The sequence below is a fragment of the Bos taurus genome, chromosome 13 (assembly GCF_002263795.3).
Source record: "Bos taurus isolate L1 Dominette 01449 registration number 42190680 breed Hereford chromosome 13, ARS-UCD2.0, whole genome shotgun sequence".
NCBI lineage: Eukaryota > Metazoa > Chordata > Mammalia > Artiodactyla > Bovidae > Bos > Bos taurus.
In genome coordinates, this window is record NC_037340.1 from 78,596,389 (window position 1) to 78,613,349 (window position 16,961).

General features: G+C 59.1%; 1 protein-coding gene across 3 annotated transcripts in view; it reads right to left on the bottom strand.

Annotated features, from left to right (window-relative positions):
- Positions 1 to 2,360: 2,360 nt before the first annotated feature.
- Positions 2,361 to 16,961, bottom strand: part of RIPOR3 (RIPOR family member 3) — a 76,161-nt gene continuing 61,560 nt past the window's right edge. For all 3 annotated transcript variants that reach the window (XM_010811762.4, XM_002692501.7, XM_059893081.1), the window contains exons 9-22: positions 16,789 to 16,832; positions 16,486 to 16,611; positions 16,258 to 16,403; positions 14,620 to 14,749; positions 12,608 to 13,180; positions 11,174 to 11,304; positions 10,256 to 10,379; positions 9,615 to 9,750; positions 8,820 to 8,981; positions 7,905 to 8,066; positions 7,238 to 7,440; positions 5,962 to 6,045; positions 4,095 to 4,185; positions 2,361 to 3,647 (exon numbers count right to left, since the gene is read on the bottom strand). In XM_010811762.4, coding sequence (XP_010810064.1) covers positions 3,544 to 3,647; positions 4,095 to 4,185; positions 5,962 to 6,045; positions 7,238 to 7,440; positions 7,905 to 8,066; positions 8,820 to 8,981; positions 9,615 to 9,750; positions 10,256 to 10,379; positions 11,174 to 11,304; positions 12,608 to 13,180; positions 14,620 to 14,749; positions 16,258 to 16,403; positions 16,486 to 16,611; positions 16,789 to 16,832 — 2,216 coding nt within the window. In that variant the 3' untranslated portion in view covers positions 2,361 to 3,543. The remainder of the gene's footprint in view (positions 3,648 to 4,094; positions 4,186 to 5,961; positions 6,046 to 7,237; positions 7,441 to 7,904; positions 8,067 to 8,819; positions 8,982 to 9,614; positions 9,751 to 10,255; positions 10,380 to 11,173; positions 11,305 to 12,607; positions 13,181 to 14,619; positions 14,750 to 16,257; positions 16,404 to 16,485; positions 16,612 to 16,788; positions 16,833 to 16,961) is intronic.

A 16,961-nucleotide genomic window follows, 5' to 3' on the forward strand; every position in this document is an offset into this window, starting at 1 on the left:
GCTCAACCTTGATCTCAGCCACCACTCCCTCTGTGTGTATTAGGATGCATGTCCCATCTTCCTGTGTCCCCATCAGATATGACGTGCTTGGAATACTTCGCGCTCTGCTGACTAGCGTGCCCCGTGTACAAGTCCAGTTTCCCTTTGCACGGTCTGATCGTTACGTGGCTGTGGTTCCTAAGACTGTTGCTGAAATAGTCGCCATTCAGCAGTGGAATGACGTTTTCGAGTAACAGATAGTTGCGTAATTCCTGGCACGACAGTCTGGTGACTTTCAAGTGAGGCCCAGCCTGTCCTGCTCCAGCTGGGTCCACTGCAGCTCAGACATTCCAAGGGGATGGGAAGCATAGTCACACCTGCACTCTGGACATGGAGAGAAGCAGGGTCCTCCCTCCCTCCCACCCACCCACACACGCACCTTTGGGATCAGCCTCCACTGCGCCCAAGTTCACACTCAGCTTGAGCGGACCGTGATTTGGAACCAAGGCAACTGTCGGAAACTGCCCTTCCTGAAACATCCTGGACGACGGTCCCTTCAAGTCAGCCTGTGGCCCTCTAGGTCCGGGGGCCTTGCTGCACGAGGTGTCTGCCCCCACCTCGAACTCTGGGGACTGATGGTGCTCAGGACTCCGCCTGTGTGGGGGGAACCTATGACCTCCACATTCAGTGGCTTTTTTTACCAAGAAAAAAAAAGGCAGCTGTGGCTCATGAGCTGCTCTTTTGCCAGCATTTTCACATTTTTGCCTTTCACGTGTTAGAAGCTCTGCAAGAAGTTTCCATGGGGGAGCATCTGCGGTGTTGCCCGCAGGCCTTGGTGAGGTGCAGATGAGGCTGGGGGCCGGGCTGTAAGCGTGTGAGCTGGGCTTGTGCGTCTGTTCTGTTAAGTCCTGTATGTGCATGTAGTAGTTTGGGTGTGTATATACAGTAGCATTTCAAAGTGGATATACTGGTTCAACCTCCTGTCCTTGGAAAACAGATGGCTCTGCGTCCTGTCGCCCGTATGTTAGAGAAGTAGTGAGCTGCTGTGCTATATGCCTTAAGCCAACATTTACTCATCAGGTCATTATTTTTTACAATGGCCATAGAATAAACCATTTTTACAAAAATAAAAACAAAACAAAAAAGCCAGGTGTTTTGGTATAATACCTTTCCAGGTGTGTGTATACGTGGATGCATGATGGGGGCGGGGGGGCGCGTCTCAGGGTCTTCTGTGACCTCACAGAACTGTCAAACTGTACAGTTTTCCAATTTGCCATATAAATGATGGTTTGCATTTTAGTTGCAACAATAAAAATCTTTTTTTCTAAAGAACATGGATTTGGGGTGCTTCCCATTTCTTCACTTAATGGGCCTAAACCAAGCTGGGCAACTCGTGTCTCTTTCCATGCCTGCTGCTGCGAAGCAGATGCTGTCCTTCAGGAGGGGCTGCAGCTTTTCCACGTCTGAGGATTACGACAGCCTGCTGGGGTTGTGGGTGTCTTTGGCCTGCGAGAACGTTCCCCGCCTGGTGCGTTTACTTGGAGCTTCGGGGCCTCTTCTTACTCTTATCCCTCAGTAGCGGTAACAGAACTCACCATTTCAGCGTATTAGGGCCCTTGGATAACTTGACGAGTTTACACGAGTTGTTTGGAGAGCGGCTCAGCCTGACGCGCGCCCTCGCTGGGGGACCGCCTCAGCCCCTTCCCGAGTCGCATTTGCCGGGGAACTGATGGAGCTGTCACAGGGAATGGGTTCATGTAGTCTGAAGTCAAACGGGACTCTCCCCTAAGGTGTTGTTTTTTCTTTTAACTTCTTCTTCTGGAGTAATTTCAGATTTGCAGAATGTTGAGGAAATAGTACAGAGAGTTCCCTTACGTCCTTTAAGGTTTTACGGTTGTTTCAAAGCTGGCTGCTGAGTAAGCTGCGGGTGCTGTGGCCTCCCAGTGAGAGCGTGGAGCCTAGCAGGGCAGACAGCCTGTGGTCACGGGGCCCCCGCGCGCCCAGCAAGGACAGTGGGGACCGTCACCGTCGTCTCAGGTACAAACAAAGGCAGCTGAGCTTTCCTGAGAAGGTGGGATGCCAGTGTGAAAAACAAATTTGTAACCTTGAGCAGAAATTAGACAGGGCCCAGGGCCCAAGAAGGATGGCTTCCTGGTGTCCAAGGAGAGAGGACTCAGGGTGCCTGGGGAGACTCCAAGGGGCGCCCTGCCCCACCACCACCCTCCGCTGCCGCCGCGTGTATGGGAGCAGCCACTTCACAGAAAGTCACGTTGGAAAGGGCCCTGGGGAATGGGGTGGGGGGTGAGGGTGGCTTCTTCCTTCAGGATATTTGAGAAAACCACCACTGCCTTCCTCGTGTCTCAGGTAGAGTGAAACACCAATAAAAAGTTATTTTTATTGAAATTTCAGAAAACAACATATCGGCAAGGCAATAAATACTGAATTAAACCAAAGAGCACAAAATATATACATGAAATGCAAATGAGCATGTTTAAATTATAGAGCTTTCCAATTCCACTGTGGATTCCACATCCAGAACCCAGGGTGCCTCTGTATTAACCCAGAAACATCCCAGGACACTCTGGGGTTTTCTTAAGACTTAAATAGGAAACTAGTTTTCTTCCTTTAAATGTGATGTTCATTGAAATCTTTCTTCAGACCAGCGCGTGGCCTCTGCAGCAGTGTATTTAACAAGCCCTGAGTGGACTTGCTTCAGACCCCATTGTGATTGGTGCTTCATTGCGCTCGGTCGTCACACTTGTGCGACCCCATGGACGGCAGCCCGCCAGGCTCCTCTGTCCATGGAATTCTCCAGGCAAGAACACTGGAGTCGGGTTGCCATCTCCTCCTCCCGGGGATGTTCCCGACCCAGGGATCAAACCCCGAGTCTCCCGCAGTGCAGGCAGATTCATTACCAGTGAGCCATCGGGGAAGCCCCTCTGTTCTGACTGGTGAAGGTCAAGGCAAAGGACACTCAGACTTCTCGGCGGAGGCCACGTCCTTGTTTACTCGTGTCGTAGAACCACAGATCAAGGTCCGTGGTTGGCAGGCCGCCGCCCGGCTCCACGGGCATCTGGGCTGTGTGTCTGGCTGAAGTGAACAGTGGACACCCTGGCTGGGCCCTCCCGCATGCCCCACGACCCACACCGCCTTCTTAGCAGGGTCAGCCAGCCCACTCGCCGCCTCAGTCCCGGGCTTGAGGGAACCAGATGGCGCCGAGCTAGCTGCCCTGCTGACTCCCAGCCTCAGCCTCCCCATAGCAGGACCAGCCGGCACTGACCGGCTCTGCAACCTGCGGAAAGTCAGGCAGATGCTCAAAGCCAAAGGCGGACCGGAGTGCAGCCCTCAAAGTGCCGTGCTTGCTCTGCCCCGGGACGGAAGTCCCACGTATGCCCCGGGGCTTCGTAACTGCCTGGACGGTCAGGAAGCAGCTCGGCCAGTTGATGCTTTTCGGGGGGCGCTCAGCCTGCCCCCCCGCCGCACCCTCCCAAAACCCTCCCTGTGTTGGGGCCAGGCTACAGCACAGACAGGGACGCCGGATGTGAGCCCATCAGCTGAGACTTCTTAAAAGATTGTGATTTCAACATCTGCCTCCTGGCCAAAGGCCGCATCTCTCTGTTCTGAGCAGAGTCTGTCCATCTTCTCAAAAGCCAAGCGACCTTTCTCTCCTGAAATATCAAGGTTGTCTGTCAGGGGACTGTCCCCCCACCTCGCTCTCATCTACTCTGGTGAGCCATGGTGGCCTCAGTGCTTCCAGACATCCGGGCCTCCGGGGCCACTGGAGCCCGAGGGCCTGGCTCACGTGGACCCTATGACCCGCCCCTGTGTCCAGCACGGTCTGCCAAACCTTAGTCCCACCTTACATCTGGCCTTTGTCCCCACGGATCATAAACGGGGCAGGTTGAGACGTTAACAGAGCGCCTCTTGCCTCCTCAACCGTGAAGGAAACCTGCCCCCGCCAGGCACGGTGAAGTGGGTCGCTGGCGGTGCCCGTGCTGTGTGCGGGTTTGCGTCTCTGGGGAGCTGACCGTGGCCTCCCCAGCACAACCTCTCCATGGACCCCGGCACCCCCCAGCCCCTGCCCGCAGTCGGGAGTACGGGACGCTGGACCTCACCAAATGACAGCGTGGTTTCCCGGGCGGCTGCACGCACGGCCTCCACATCAGACTGGCACAGGCTGGCGATCTGATCGATGCTTTCCACGCCCTGTTCGAGGTTGGGGGAAAACAGACCCCTCAGGGGACATTTTAAGGAACAAGTGTCCGCTTTCATAAACCCCTGCACGACCAGCCCTAGCATGGCTTCTGCAACCTCAGCCCCTTCCTTCTCTGAAGGCTTCCATGCTTCTCATGAGGCCTCGGGTTCACTGAAGTGCCCTTGGCAAACATCATCTTTTCCACCCTGACGCCTTCTGAAAGGCCCATGTTGGAATAAGACCTGCTTTCTTCTGAACCTTTCTACCTCCTCTGCCTCGCCCAACCCCACCCTCCAGGTCAGACCAGGAGAGGAGTGACCAGTGTCCTGGTCCAGGCACGGCTGCCCACCCGCTGACCTCCTGGCCACTCCCTGGTTATTTGATCATAACCAGATGGACCTCATAGAATTTCCTGTTGGTTCCTTCCAGAAATAATTTAGACTGTTCGGAGCATTTTTCATCTAGCAAAATGGCAATGAGTTTTTTAAAATAAGAGTTACAAATAGTAAAACCAGCACCCCCTCGTATCTGTATCTTTGCGCAAATGAGTGTAAAGTGGTGTGTTGTCTCAAGAGTCTCAAAAGCATTTAGGGGCTTCCCTGGTGGTTCACTGGATAAGAATCCACCTGTCAATGCAGAGGACCTGGGTTCAATTCCTGGTCCGGGAGGATCCCACATGCTGCGGAGCAGCTCACCCCGTGGGCCACAGCCACTGAGCCAGCATGCTGCGACAGCCGAAGCCTGTGCGCCTAGAGCCTTTGCTGCACGAGAGGAGAAGCCCACGCTCTGCAACAAAGAGGAGCCCGCACTTGTCACAACTAGAGAAAGCCCGGGCACAGCCACAGAGACCCAGGGCAACCAAACATATGCTGTTGTTTTTTATTTATATTTTGTGGCCCTGCGATAACACTGAGCGCTAAGTCTAACGTAAGGAAGTAATTCAGAACTCCATATAAATTTTAAAACTTTATGCACAGAGAGGGATAACTGGGGGAATTCCCTGTGGGTCGGTGGTCAGGGCTCCACACTTCCACTTAAGGGGGCACTGGTTCGAAACCTCGTTGGGGAACTAAAATCCCATGTGCCTCGAGGTGTGACCAAAAAAAAAGGATGAGTAACTTGCATTTCTGCGTTTGACACTTTTTTCGTTTATTTTGGCTGTTCCGGCTCTTCCTTGCCGCACAGGCTTTTCTCCAGTTGCGACGAGCCGGGGCCGCTTTGGCTGTGGTGCTGGGCCTCTCGCTGCAATGACTTGCTGCGGAGTCTGGGCTCTGGAGCACGTGGACGTCTGCAGACGTGGCACGTGGGCTCGCTGGTGGGAGTCCAGGGCTCTAGAGCACAGCCTCGATAGTTACGGCGCACAGAATTGCTTGCTTCGAGGTATGTGGGATCTTCCCGGACCAGGGATCAAACCCCATGTCTCCTGCATTAGCAGGTGGATTCTTTGCTCCTGAGCCACCAGAGAAGCTCTCCGCTGTTTTTCTACAAAACTGAGGTTATTCAACCATATAATCCAAGAGCACAGAAGTGAGTCTCTTGGGGCTACCTGCTTGCTCACACAGAGCCAGAGCGGACGTGCCCCAGGCCACTGCTGAGGGGCCTCTGCCCACAGGGCTGCTGGCAGAGCTGAGGCTGTTTCTCTACAGCCAGCTCTTTCCGGTGCTTTTCCACTGCAGTGATTTTTTTTTTTTTTTTTGTCCCAGTGGAATCATTTTGAAATGCACTAACTTCAGCATTAATCACAACCAGGATTCTCTCCATCACCAGCAAGGGCAGCTTAGACTCACCCGGAGATGTCTTAGCGCCACGCACGCAGCTTGCTGGAGTTTTGCATCATTTTCGGTCAGGGCATTGGTGTAGAAGAGCAAGGCCTAGAAAATGAGGTGGCTGTGAACGGGGGGCTGGTGAGAGCATAACCCTTGGTACCACCCACCGCCCGCCTTCCGGTATGCTCACAGCCTGTGTACACAGCATGGAGTTGGAGGCTGTGGTACTCGGTTCATCTGCAAGCACTGGTCTTAGGACTTCTCTGGGGGTCCAGTGGCTACGACTCCACTCACAATGCGGGGAGCCTGGGTTCCATCCCCCATCAGGGAACTGGATGCCACATGCCACAGCTAAGACCCAGTGCAGCCAAATACATATTTTTTTGAAAACTCATCTAATGTTTACAAAATGCATTCTGAAACTACCATCTAGATAAAATGCGACATCAGAGAGACCCGCTGTCCACGGGGGACAGCAGAAGAACTGAACACAGGGAGCTTTGGTGAGGCCACCGGAAGGAAAAGCATCTCATCACTCCTTCCGGTCATAGCTCTGACCCCGCCCCATCGGTCACGTGACCATGGCCATGTCCATCCAGCTGGAAAATAAGCTGGTGCTTCCTTTGCAGTATTGCTTTAGGGGCTCATAGGAAGCAGGGGGGATGGGGGATGTGCCTGGCACTTGGGTGCGCCCAAGACTACGGTAAGTATTGCCCAGTATTGTCCTTCTCCGACCCTGGTGGGCTGGTCCCCTAAATCTAGAATAGTCACAGGGCCAGGAACCTAAAAGGCGGAGGGGTCCCGTCTCTTGGTTTTTCTAGTGAACCAAACAACGAGCCAGCCAGCCACATTTGTTAGTCGAAAGTAAAGGAGGGCAACTGTCAGAATTCTGAAGAAGGAACACCCTACACGCAGGTGACATCTCAGAGACCGAATAGACAACGTGGCTGTAGAAACACTGAGCTGAGTGAGCTGGTACGCATGGGACACGCAGTCATGACAGCTTGGCAACCCCGGCCCCGCCCCCGGGACTGGGGCCGCCCGTGATGAGGATGGCCACGCATGAGACTGTGGTCATGTCGGGACCATGGCAACCCTGGCCCCGCCCCCGGGACTGGGGCCGCCCGTGGTGAGGATGGCCACGGATGAGACTGTGGTCTTGTCGGGACCATCTCACCAACGCAGCACCCCCATCACCCGCCTTGCGCTTCTCCGAGATGAAGCCCACCTGCCCCCGGCTCACAGGCCCACAGAGGCCGCCGGCAGGCCCACAGAGGCCGCCGGCAGCCCCACGCACCTTTTCCCGAAAGCTCTTGTTTCTGGCTGCGCCAGCCAGGCGGGCGCTGGCCGCTCTGCAGGCCCGGGGGGGTCCATCCAGCTGGAGCAGCGCCCAGGCCCTCAGCGTCTGTGGCAAGGGCTGGAGCTGGCCCAGCCGCTTCCCCTGCAGCTTCCTGACTGTCCTGGTCTGGGCCCTGCACTGCAGCTCCTCCGCGAGCGTTACTGGAAGAGACAGAAGGGGGCAGCTGGGGTCCCCTCTGACTGCGGCCGGTCCAGGAAGCTGCAGGCTGAACATCAGCTATGGAGGAGCAAATCCCAAGACGGGTCCACCGAGGCCCCGCCCAAACCAGTCCCGAAGGGGCCTCCTGGAATCTCCAGGAAGGCGTTCTAGCTAGGGGTCAAATACACCCTGAAGATGAATCAACGCCAGTCCCTATTTCAGGGACTCGGGCCAGCCCAGCACACCCTCCTGTCCACTTGCGACCTCTGCTGTGCTTCATACAACCTCCTGCCCTTGGAGCTCATTTCTATGTGGAGTCAACAGGCAATGTAATTAAATCTAGTTCTCAAAAGAACAGCTGGAGGGGAAAGGCATTCTGAAAAACTGGCTTCGCAGAGCTGAGACAGAGGGCTCCGCGATGGGCTGTCCCCAACACGGGGCGCCGGCCCGCCGCCCCAGCCCCTACCTTCCTTGGTGAGCTGGGCGAAGTGCTTCTCCAGGTCAGAGACGCTCTGCCTCCGCAGGTAGCTGTGAAACTGGAACCAGGTGATGGTCTGTTCCTCAGGGAGCCCGGCTCCAGGCAGCAGCCCGCCGCAGCTGACCACCTGCTCCAGGAGCCTGTGACAGGCTGGCGACACAGAGAGAGGGTGAGGGGGAGACGGGGGTCTCAACCCCTGGGCGACACCCCGGGAGCCCAGCCAGGTCGGTCTGGAGGCTCCGTGACGGCTGCGCACGGGATCTCTGGGGCACCCCCCATTCCCACGAGGACACACTCCAGCTGAGGCCCCTCAGTCTGAATCCCAGCGGCAGGGCGGGTGGTTAGAACTGCTTGAGGTCCAGAGCCACTGCCCGGAGTACGCGTGCCACCCTTCAGTGGTCAACACAAAGGTGCCACAGCTCTACGTTCCAGGGAAGAGTCCAGCCAAGATTCATGATGCTGCTGTCGAGCAGATAGGGTCCTGCCTACCTTCCCCGGGGGCCCTTCTCTAAGGTTCTGGTGGAAGCTATGCAATCAACCGGTCCCCAGAAGCACCAGCCCACGGACAGACGCAGGCCGCTCCCGGGGTTCACTGGCTCCGCCCTCCTCCCCTGGGAAGAGGAGGTGCTTGGTGGTCAAGTGAGCGACACCTCCCTTCGATGCCGCGGGGGCATCTGTAGCAGAGGCGGGTACGGAAGGGGCAAGAGGGAGGCCTGTGGTAGTGATGCTCCAGACCCTGGGGCTCCACACAGCGTTGCCCAGGGAGCATGGGGAGGGGAGGGGCTACCTATCTCTAGGGGCTCCACACAGCGTTGCCCAGGGAGCATGGGGAGGGGAGGGGCTACCTATCTCTAGGGGCTCCACACAGCGTTGCCCAGGGAGCATGGGGAGGGGAGGGGCTACCTGTCTCTAGCTGTCCCGGGTATTTCCCCCTGACTCTGTGCAGGAACGTCTTCTTGAGCTGGTCCAGCAGCGCCGTCCCCGGGCAGGACAGGGTGGCACCGGGCCCCGTGCAGCCCCTCCAGAGCTTCAGGCAGCCCTTCCTCCGCGTGGCCTGTGGGAGGACTGAAAGGCTGGGCTCAGAGAGCCGTCCGGCATGGGGGGAAGAGTGAGCAACTAGGAGGCCCGGGGGTCCCTGCCCCTGGGACCCAAGGGCTTGGGGAGGGGGGCGCGGCCTGGCCTAAGGCAGGCCCCTTCCCCACCCGCAGGCGTCACCTGCAGAGACGAACAGCTTTGGCCCTGAGCCTCATCTGGTAACCGCCTGCCGGCCCCACGACACCCCCGGGACTGCTGCTCCCAGTCTCCCCTGACGGACAAGGGCAGGTCCCACGGGGCTGGGGTCCCTGCCCCTGTTGGGCAGCATGCCGTGTGTGCCTTGAATGTGTGCTGGGGATTCCTTCATTGACACCTACCCGGGGGCCTCCCCATTATACAGATGGGGAAGCTGAGGCTCGGAGCAGCGACTCGTTTGCTCAGAGCAGTGACCCTCGTCCAGGGTCACCCGGCTGACCGAGGCTAGCTGGCCTCCCTTCCCGCCCCCACGGTGTGGGTCTGGTCCCAGCCCAGACACTCCCCACTCGCGTCCCCTGGGTGCCATTGACTGACAAGTGTCGGGAAGGGAGAGGAGCCCCCCACCCGCCACGGGCTTTCATCCTCATCACTTCCTGCCATTCACACGGCCGGACAGCAGGTACTTACTCTCCTCAATGGACATTGCTTTGCTGACCTTCTCAAAGTCAAGCACGGAAAGCGTCTCCAGAACCTGCTTCTGCTGCGCAGCTTCTTCCAGAAGGCACTCCTGGACCATCCTCGACAGGTTAGGGGAGCCCAGTTTCTGGGAAGCAGCCCACGGTGTGCCAGGTTAGCCCAGAACATGCCCTCTGAGGTCAGCTACCATGCCCGTGACCCCCACCCGCCCTTTCCCCATCTGCCCCTTCCCCGTCCCTCCTATCCCCACGGTAGCGCCCTGTCGTCTGGGGATTCCTCCTCGCCAGAGCAGCTGAGAGGACAGGATGCAGGCTGGAGCTGCCAGGAGCCTGCCAGAGCATGAGGCCAACCAGCACAGGCAAGCAGAGCCGAGAGAGGGTGAGACCCAATCGTGATGTTGTTTGCAACCCTGGATCCAGCTGGACCTGAAGCCCACCTCTGGGCCTTTCAAGTCTGTGAACCAAATCATTTCCTTCTGAACCAGTTTGGATTGGAGCTCCAGCATCTGCCACCTAAAGAGTCACCACCACTGCCTTCGGTTTATGGCCTGGGCTGCCTGAGGACCACAGGACTATTTACCCCTCCCATCTTGAATCTTCCACCCCGCCCCGCCCCCCCAGGTCCTCGCCCACCTGCAGCAGCGCTGTGCAGACCTGGAGGTGAACCGTGAGCAGCACGTCGAGCTCTGGGGCGCCAGCCGTGAGCTCCCTGGACGGCGCTTTCAGCGGCGGTGTTGGAGGTGGGCTCTTGTCCTTTCTGAGTGGAAGTGAGAACTGGGTGACTGGTCCGTTAGCATTCAGCTGCCTCCAAGGACAGAGGAAACCCTCCCTCCCTGGAGAGCTCTGATCACGGGGGCCGACTCCAGGTCCCAGGAAGATGAAGGTAAACTGGGGAGAAAACTAAGAAACGGAGACGCGGCAAATGGGAGTGACAGCTCTCACAAAGCAGGGCTGGGAAGGCCGCCCCGCCCCGCCCACTTTCCGGGGCGTGCAGAAGCCTGGGGCTCAGACGAATCCCTAGCTCTGGGACTCTGGATGAGTCTGCCTCCCAGAGCCTCAGTTTACTCGTCCGGAAAGTGGGGGCAGGAACCCCAAGCTTGGGCCACCGGGGGGTTGAGTAAGACACCAGCGCACCCGGCACCGTGTCTGCTCCATGACGGGCTGAGCCCGAGCCCTGAGCGGGTGGACGTGGCACCCCCTCCCCGGGGGGTCCCGAGAGGTGGGGAGAAATGTAACCCATTCGTGTACTTCTGTGCTGCTGAGCTGTGGGTGCCTGCCATGCTCGTGGGGGCGGGGCTGCGAGATTGCTCCGCAGAGGTCTGAGGTTCTACTGCGTGTGCCGGCGTCGTTTTATAAGATTTAAAAAGAAAGCCCACTGCTCAGGGCAGACGCTCAAGGCTAGCTGAGTGATCCTTGTTTGCTCCGCTGGTCACATGCCAGGCAGGGCCAGGGCCATAATAAAGAAACCAACACAGAGTCGGGGCTGAGGGGCCGGCAGGCCGCTGGGCCCGAGGCTGGACTCCAGGTCAGTGCTGGGAGGGGCGCACTCACCGCAGGCCCTGGGAGCCCCCAAACAGGGCCAGCTCGTGGGGGGCGATGTGGGCGTTGAGGAAGGAGAAGCTCTCCAGGATGCACTCCATCAGGCTCTCAGTGGATGCGTGCTCCCGGCGAGCTCTGCGGGGCTGCGGGCAGACGGACGGACTGACAGCCAGACCTCAGGGGCGCCCGGGCCGGGGGGCATGTCCCCAGGGCCCTCCCCAAGGGGCCCTGCCACCCGGGGTGTGGGGCCTGAGGCGGACCGTTAACGTTTCCAAGAAAAACCAGAAACCTCGACTTTGTGGGGAGCCGCCCAGTTTTCAACTATCGACAACTAATTATAAATTATTTTGTTAAGACAGAGTGGGTCAGGCCCAACAACTCGGGCCAAAGGCCACCAGGTAAGCCTCTGGATTGCAGATGTCTCCTCTCCCAGGGAAGCGTGGAAGGGGAGGACTTTGGAGGCAGCCCTTGCCTGCGGGACGGGAAGGGTCAAGTCATCAAAGCCTCGCAGGGGCCGCTCCCCTGTGGCTGAGTCCCACAGAGTGCACGGGGCTGGCTCAGACCCCACGAGTCAGAACTGGGCTCCTGAAGGTTGACCCAGGGAGAACATCTTGAGCAACAAGATAAGAATAAGGCTGCTTGCAGATGTTTCCTTGCTTGATGGGGAAAAAACATGTGCACATGTATGTATGCACACACGCACAGGCGCACACACACACACGGCCCCGTTATTCACAGCAATTACGGCGCATAAAGTCACCGTGACCCCTGGGATTTGAAACTGAACCAGTCTGCTTGCACGGGAAATGCAGAGGCCATGAGCCTCGGGTCAACGCTTTTTATCTGCCCGTCAGCACAGAACCTTGTTGTCTGTGTCTGTGTGTGCGCGCGTGTGCTCAGTCGTGTTTGACTCTGTGACCCCAAGGGCTGTGGCCTGCCAGATTCCTCTGTCCATGGAATTTTCCAGGCAAGAATACTCGTGTGGGCTGCCGTTTCCTTCTCCAGGGAATCCTCCCAACCCAGGGATGGAACCCGCGTCTCTTGTGTCTCCTGTGCTGGCAGGCAGATCCTTTCCCACGGTGCCCCCTGGGGTGCCTGTGTCTGCTTAAAGGCGTCTCACTTAATAGACACACCGCTGACTTAACACCGAGCTCAAAGCCTGCTCAGCAAAGGCTGATCACTGACTTAACACCGAGCTCAAAGGCTGCTCAGCCAAGGCTGAACAAGACTTATCCAGCACACAGACTTCCTCCACAAGGTGCATCAGCAACACTGACCAGCATCTCAGCCCAGCCCTCGGGGGCTGTTTCAAACAGCAAATTCACCAAACCTAAGTACTGTGTGGGCCAAAAGTTTATTTCAGTTTTTCCCTAACATGCCAGGCTCCCTGTCCCACTGCCAGTCAGGGCACCATCAGGGCGTGCCCCCTGCAGAGAGCCCACATACCTTCAGCCGGTCCCTGAAGGCAAGGATCTGGTACTCCAGCTCCCGGAGCTGCGGCGGGGCAGGGTCCACAGACCTCAGTAGGTCCAGCACCTCCTGCAGAGGCCTCTCGAGGGGCAGCCCAGGCCCACTTGCCGTGTCCTTGGGGTCTCCTTCGTCGGGGCCTCCCTGGCTCCCCGGGAGCGCGTCGTTGTGGAAGGGGGAGCCCCGTGACAGGTCGGGGGTTCCCACCCCCAAGTCTCTCCAGCCCGGCTGCTCCACGAACGAACCCTCCGCCAGGTGCAGCATGTCCGGCAGGAGGCCCAGGGGCGGGGGTTCCTCTTGGGCCTCCTCTTCGATGGAGGTATTGGGGCCCATGGCCGAGGGTAGGAAGCCCACGTCTGAAGTGGATGCCGATGTGCTGGTCTCCGTGTCTCGGGGGTCCTCGGAGCTGAAGGAGTCCATCTCGGGCAGCTCCTGACTGCGGCTCCGCAGGCCGGGGCCCCGAAGGTCGCCGTCGGACAGGCAGCTGAGGACAGAGGGGGCCCTCGGCCTGTCCAGCAGCAAGGCCTGCTGTGCCCGCGGCTGCAGGACAGACTGGAGACAGACAGACAGACAGGCCGGCCAGCCTCAGCAGCTGCCCTGGGGATCAGAGTCAGACCCCCGAGGGTGGCCCCAGACGTCTGCTCTGTATACCCACAGCCGCAGGATGACCGGGGTCCGCCAAGGCGCCTAGCACCCGGAAGCGCCGGTGAGAGCCAGGCCCCCCGTACCCCGCTCACTCGCTCCTTTCCAGCCCCAGCTCCCGAGTCAGCTCGCAGTGAAGCCTCACCACACCTCCCTGAGGGTGGCACACTTCTGCCCCCGGAGAAGCGAGGTGCGCGCGAGGAAGGATGGATGTGCGGGCATTTTAATCCAGGCCAGCATACACGAACTCTGACCCCCTCTGCTGTGCCCTCCCCCTCATCAACCAGACCAATGGCTGACGTTCCTACAGCACCACCTGTAACTGCCAGGCATTCCAGAGAGCATTCCTCATTTACAAAGTCACTTATTTAACCCTCACAAAGCCCCGTAGGGGCAGAGCTGTTAGTTTCATTTCTCCGATACAGAAACAGAAGTTCAGAGAGGTTGAGTGACTTGCTCAAGGTCACACGGCAGATGAAAGGCAGAGATAGATAGAATTTGGAGCCCAGGCCATCTGGCTTCAGAGTCCATGCTCTTGACCGTAAATGACTTTGTAAGCAAAGTACGCTGGGACCACCCTGGCTGGACAACCAGTTTCCTTTAAATGCACAAGCTGCCTGGCTCATCTAAAGCTGCCTTCCCCACCTAAGGTCCAGAGGAGGGCGACAGGGTGGTCCCGCTCCGCATGCCTGGACCCTCCCTGGGCATCGACACACACAGGGTGACGTGTGTACCAGGTCGTTTACTGCCCGCTTGTTGGTAACAGCAAAAACTGAGCCTCAGTATCTTGTTAAGTGCAGTTTTTAGCCAAGTACGAGATGCTGCATGGCGCCAACATGACAGAGAAGGTCTCCAGGGCGTCACCAGGGCAAGGGCTGCTGAGGGACACAGGCTAGAGAGGCTGCATCTGCTCCCAGATGGCCCAGAGCCTCTCTGGAGGACCACGGAGGAAGCTGAGAAGAGTAGGGGCGCTAAGGAGGGGACCCAGGCCCCTGGAGGTCACAGGAAAGAGGTATCTATCTCACCACAAACGAAGTCAATCTATTACCTACTGGAAACACGTTCCAAGTGCGAAACAAACGAGCCCGAGGCTGTGGCCGGGGTGGCAGAACCATCTGGAGAACCCCACCCAGTCAAGGCCAGAACCGAATCCAGAGGCCGCAGAACAGAGGGCAGGCAGTGAAAAAGAAAAGGTACCCCAAAACACCCCCAAACAAGGAAGGCTGAGCCCAAAGCTTGCTGCAGCTGGAGGTGCACGTGCTGACCATGTGCTGACCCCTGGGGAGTCACACCCCCCACCCCCAATCCCAGCCCGCCCACCACATCCCCACCCAGGGAGGCTCACTCACCAGGTAGTATCTCTCCCGGAAGCTGGGGGTGTTTGGGGGTGTCCAGTTGTACAAGGAGCCCTTCCTGCTGCCTATGGAGAACTTGCCCGGGGGGCTGGGTGACACCAGGAAGCTCTCGGTATCAAATGGGCTGGAGGAGAGCAGAGGCCAGGGTGTCATCGACGGCCGGAGGACATCGGACCACAGACAGGACCAGGGGACTTGAGACAGAGGCTCAGTGTGGGAGGGCGTGGACAGGCACAGTGGAGGGACTCCAGGTCCCCCCTCTGAAGCCTCCCTGAAACGTCTCAGATATCCATTGCCCCGAGGGTCCTTAGCCAAATGGGGAGGGGCAGCGATTGGCCCCTTTGGAGGGGCCGATGAATGACCCCCCTTTGGAGGCCCTTTGAGAAGCTCAGCAGAGCAGCAGCGGACACTCAGAGCTGCCATCTTCTGCGTAAACCACATCACCGCCCCCCACAGGTTCCTCCCGGGTCAGGGGGCTCCCGTCACAGTCCCGGGGGAAGGTACAGACCTGCGGGGGAAGCACGCGAAGCGACGCTCCAGCCAGGCCCTTGCCTGTCCTTGGAGCTGCCAGGGCTGGGTCAGCCCTCCCTGCCTCGTGGACACCGGCTTGCCTGTCTGCACGCTGGCCCTGCTCACAGCGTCTAGAGCCCAGCTCAGCCACGAGGGCCCACAGCCCAGGGGCCCTGCCTGGATGCCTGTCCTGCCCGCCCAGGGCACTTATGGGCCAGCTGGACGCCTGGGTCCTTGGACCTTCCCGACCTGGGGTTGCAGGGCGCTGCAGGGCCACCCCCTGCCCTGACCGCTTGAGCGGTGTGCTCACCCCCACTAGACAAATGCAGGCACTGAAGCGGGGGTGTCATTCCTCCAAGTCCACCCAGTTCACCCCCAGGGAGAAAAGACAGACTGGCCCCAACTGGTCAGAACGGGCACCAGAGTAGAGGAAGCGTGTGTCTGCCCCTCTGCTCCTGCAGCACCTGCTCTGGGGAGTCAGGAGAAGGGAATTTCCTCGAAACACAAGGTTTCATTTGGTGATTAAAAAAAAAAGATCTCTGCTACCAAAAACCAAAACCTGTGGAAACCACCAGGATGGGATGCTCAGTGGAAAGCCCCACACTAGGCCGGGGTGCTTCCCACGAGCGTCCCCCATCCGTGGCGGTGGCCCAGGGGGACCGCAGGGTGACCGCTCACCCCTGTGCCTGGTGGGCGCTGGGGTCAGCAGGTAAGGAGATGGTGGGTGTAGGAAGGCAGAGGTGGGTTTCTCCTGGGAATCCAGCCCAGGAGGCTGCCATAAAGGGTCCTGGCCGGCCCCGGTCTTTAATAGCCACTAATTCAAAAGTGAAAAAAAAGAGAATTTAAACGCGGGGCGGGGGTCAGGCCGCAGCATGGACAGGGCTGCAGAAAGGGGTCTGGTCTGAGCCCCTGCTTGTCTAGGTGGCAGCCTGAGGGCGGGCCGCCCCGGGCGGATGCTGGGGTGAGGTCAGGCCACCAGGGGGAGCCGGAGAGGTCTCTCCGCGGTCCTGGATGGGGCGGGTTTGGGGCCGACCCCACTCTCCCTAGGCCCCTGCCCCCACCACCCCCGCCCACCCCCCACCCCTCCGGAGGGGCAGCGGGGAAGCGGCCGCCCGCACTCACTTCCACAGCACCTCCAGCTGCAGCTTGATGGTGCCCAGCTCTGTGATGTCCACCACGATGACCTGCGGCCGGGTGGTGAAGAAGTCGGTAATGTCGCAGGTCACCGCGCCCACCGCCAGCGAGCTCAGGCCGCGCAGCTCCGTCACCTGGGGGAGGGCGAAGCGGTGGGTGTGGGCGCCGCGCCCCCACTCCCTCCCCCTCCGCCCTCCGCCCCCCGGCCCCACCCACCTTGATCTCGAAGTTCTCGTGCAGGGTGGGGATGAAGGCCTTCTCCTCCTCGTCCCAGGTCTGGCTGTCGTCCGACTCGATGCGGCCCCGCAGCTTCCAGCGTTGGCGGCCCAGACGCAGGAGCACCTGTGCGCCAGGGCCGAGAAAGGAGCGGTCAGCCGCGCCCCTTTGCCACCCCCTGGGGGCCCTCCCTGCCAACTGGGGCGGGGGACAGGAACCCAGCGGAGACCCTGGTTCCCAGAAACCCCACTTCCGAAGGCCTGGCGGGGAGCCCTGAGGACGGATCCCAGAGGGCGGGCGTACCTCGTACTGGTCTCCAGGACAAAGACGTGCGTAGCCCACCAAGCCTGGAACACAGAGACGGGCTCGTCTCTCCGCTGTCCACTGTCCTTACCCCGTGGGTCACAGGCCCTCAAGCGGGGAGCCCCCCGCCACACTGGGGGTCATCAGCTTCGGGGGGATGGGCAGTGAGCTAA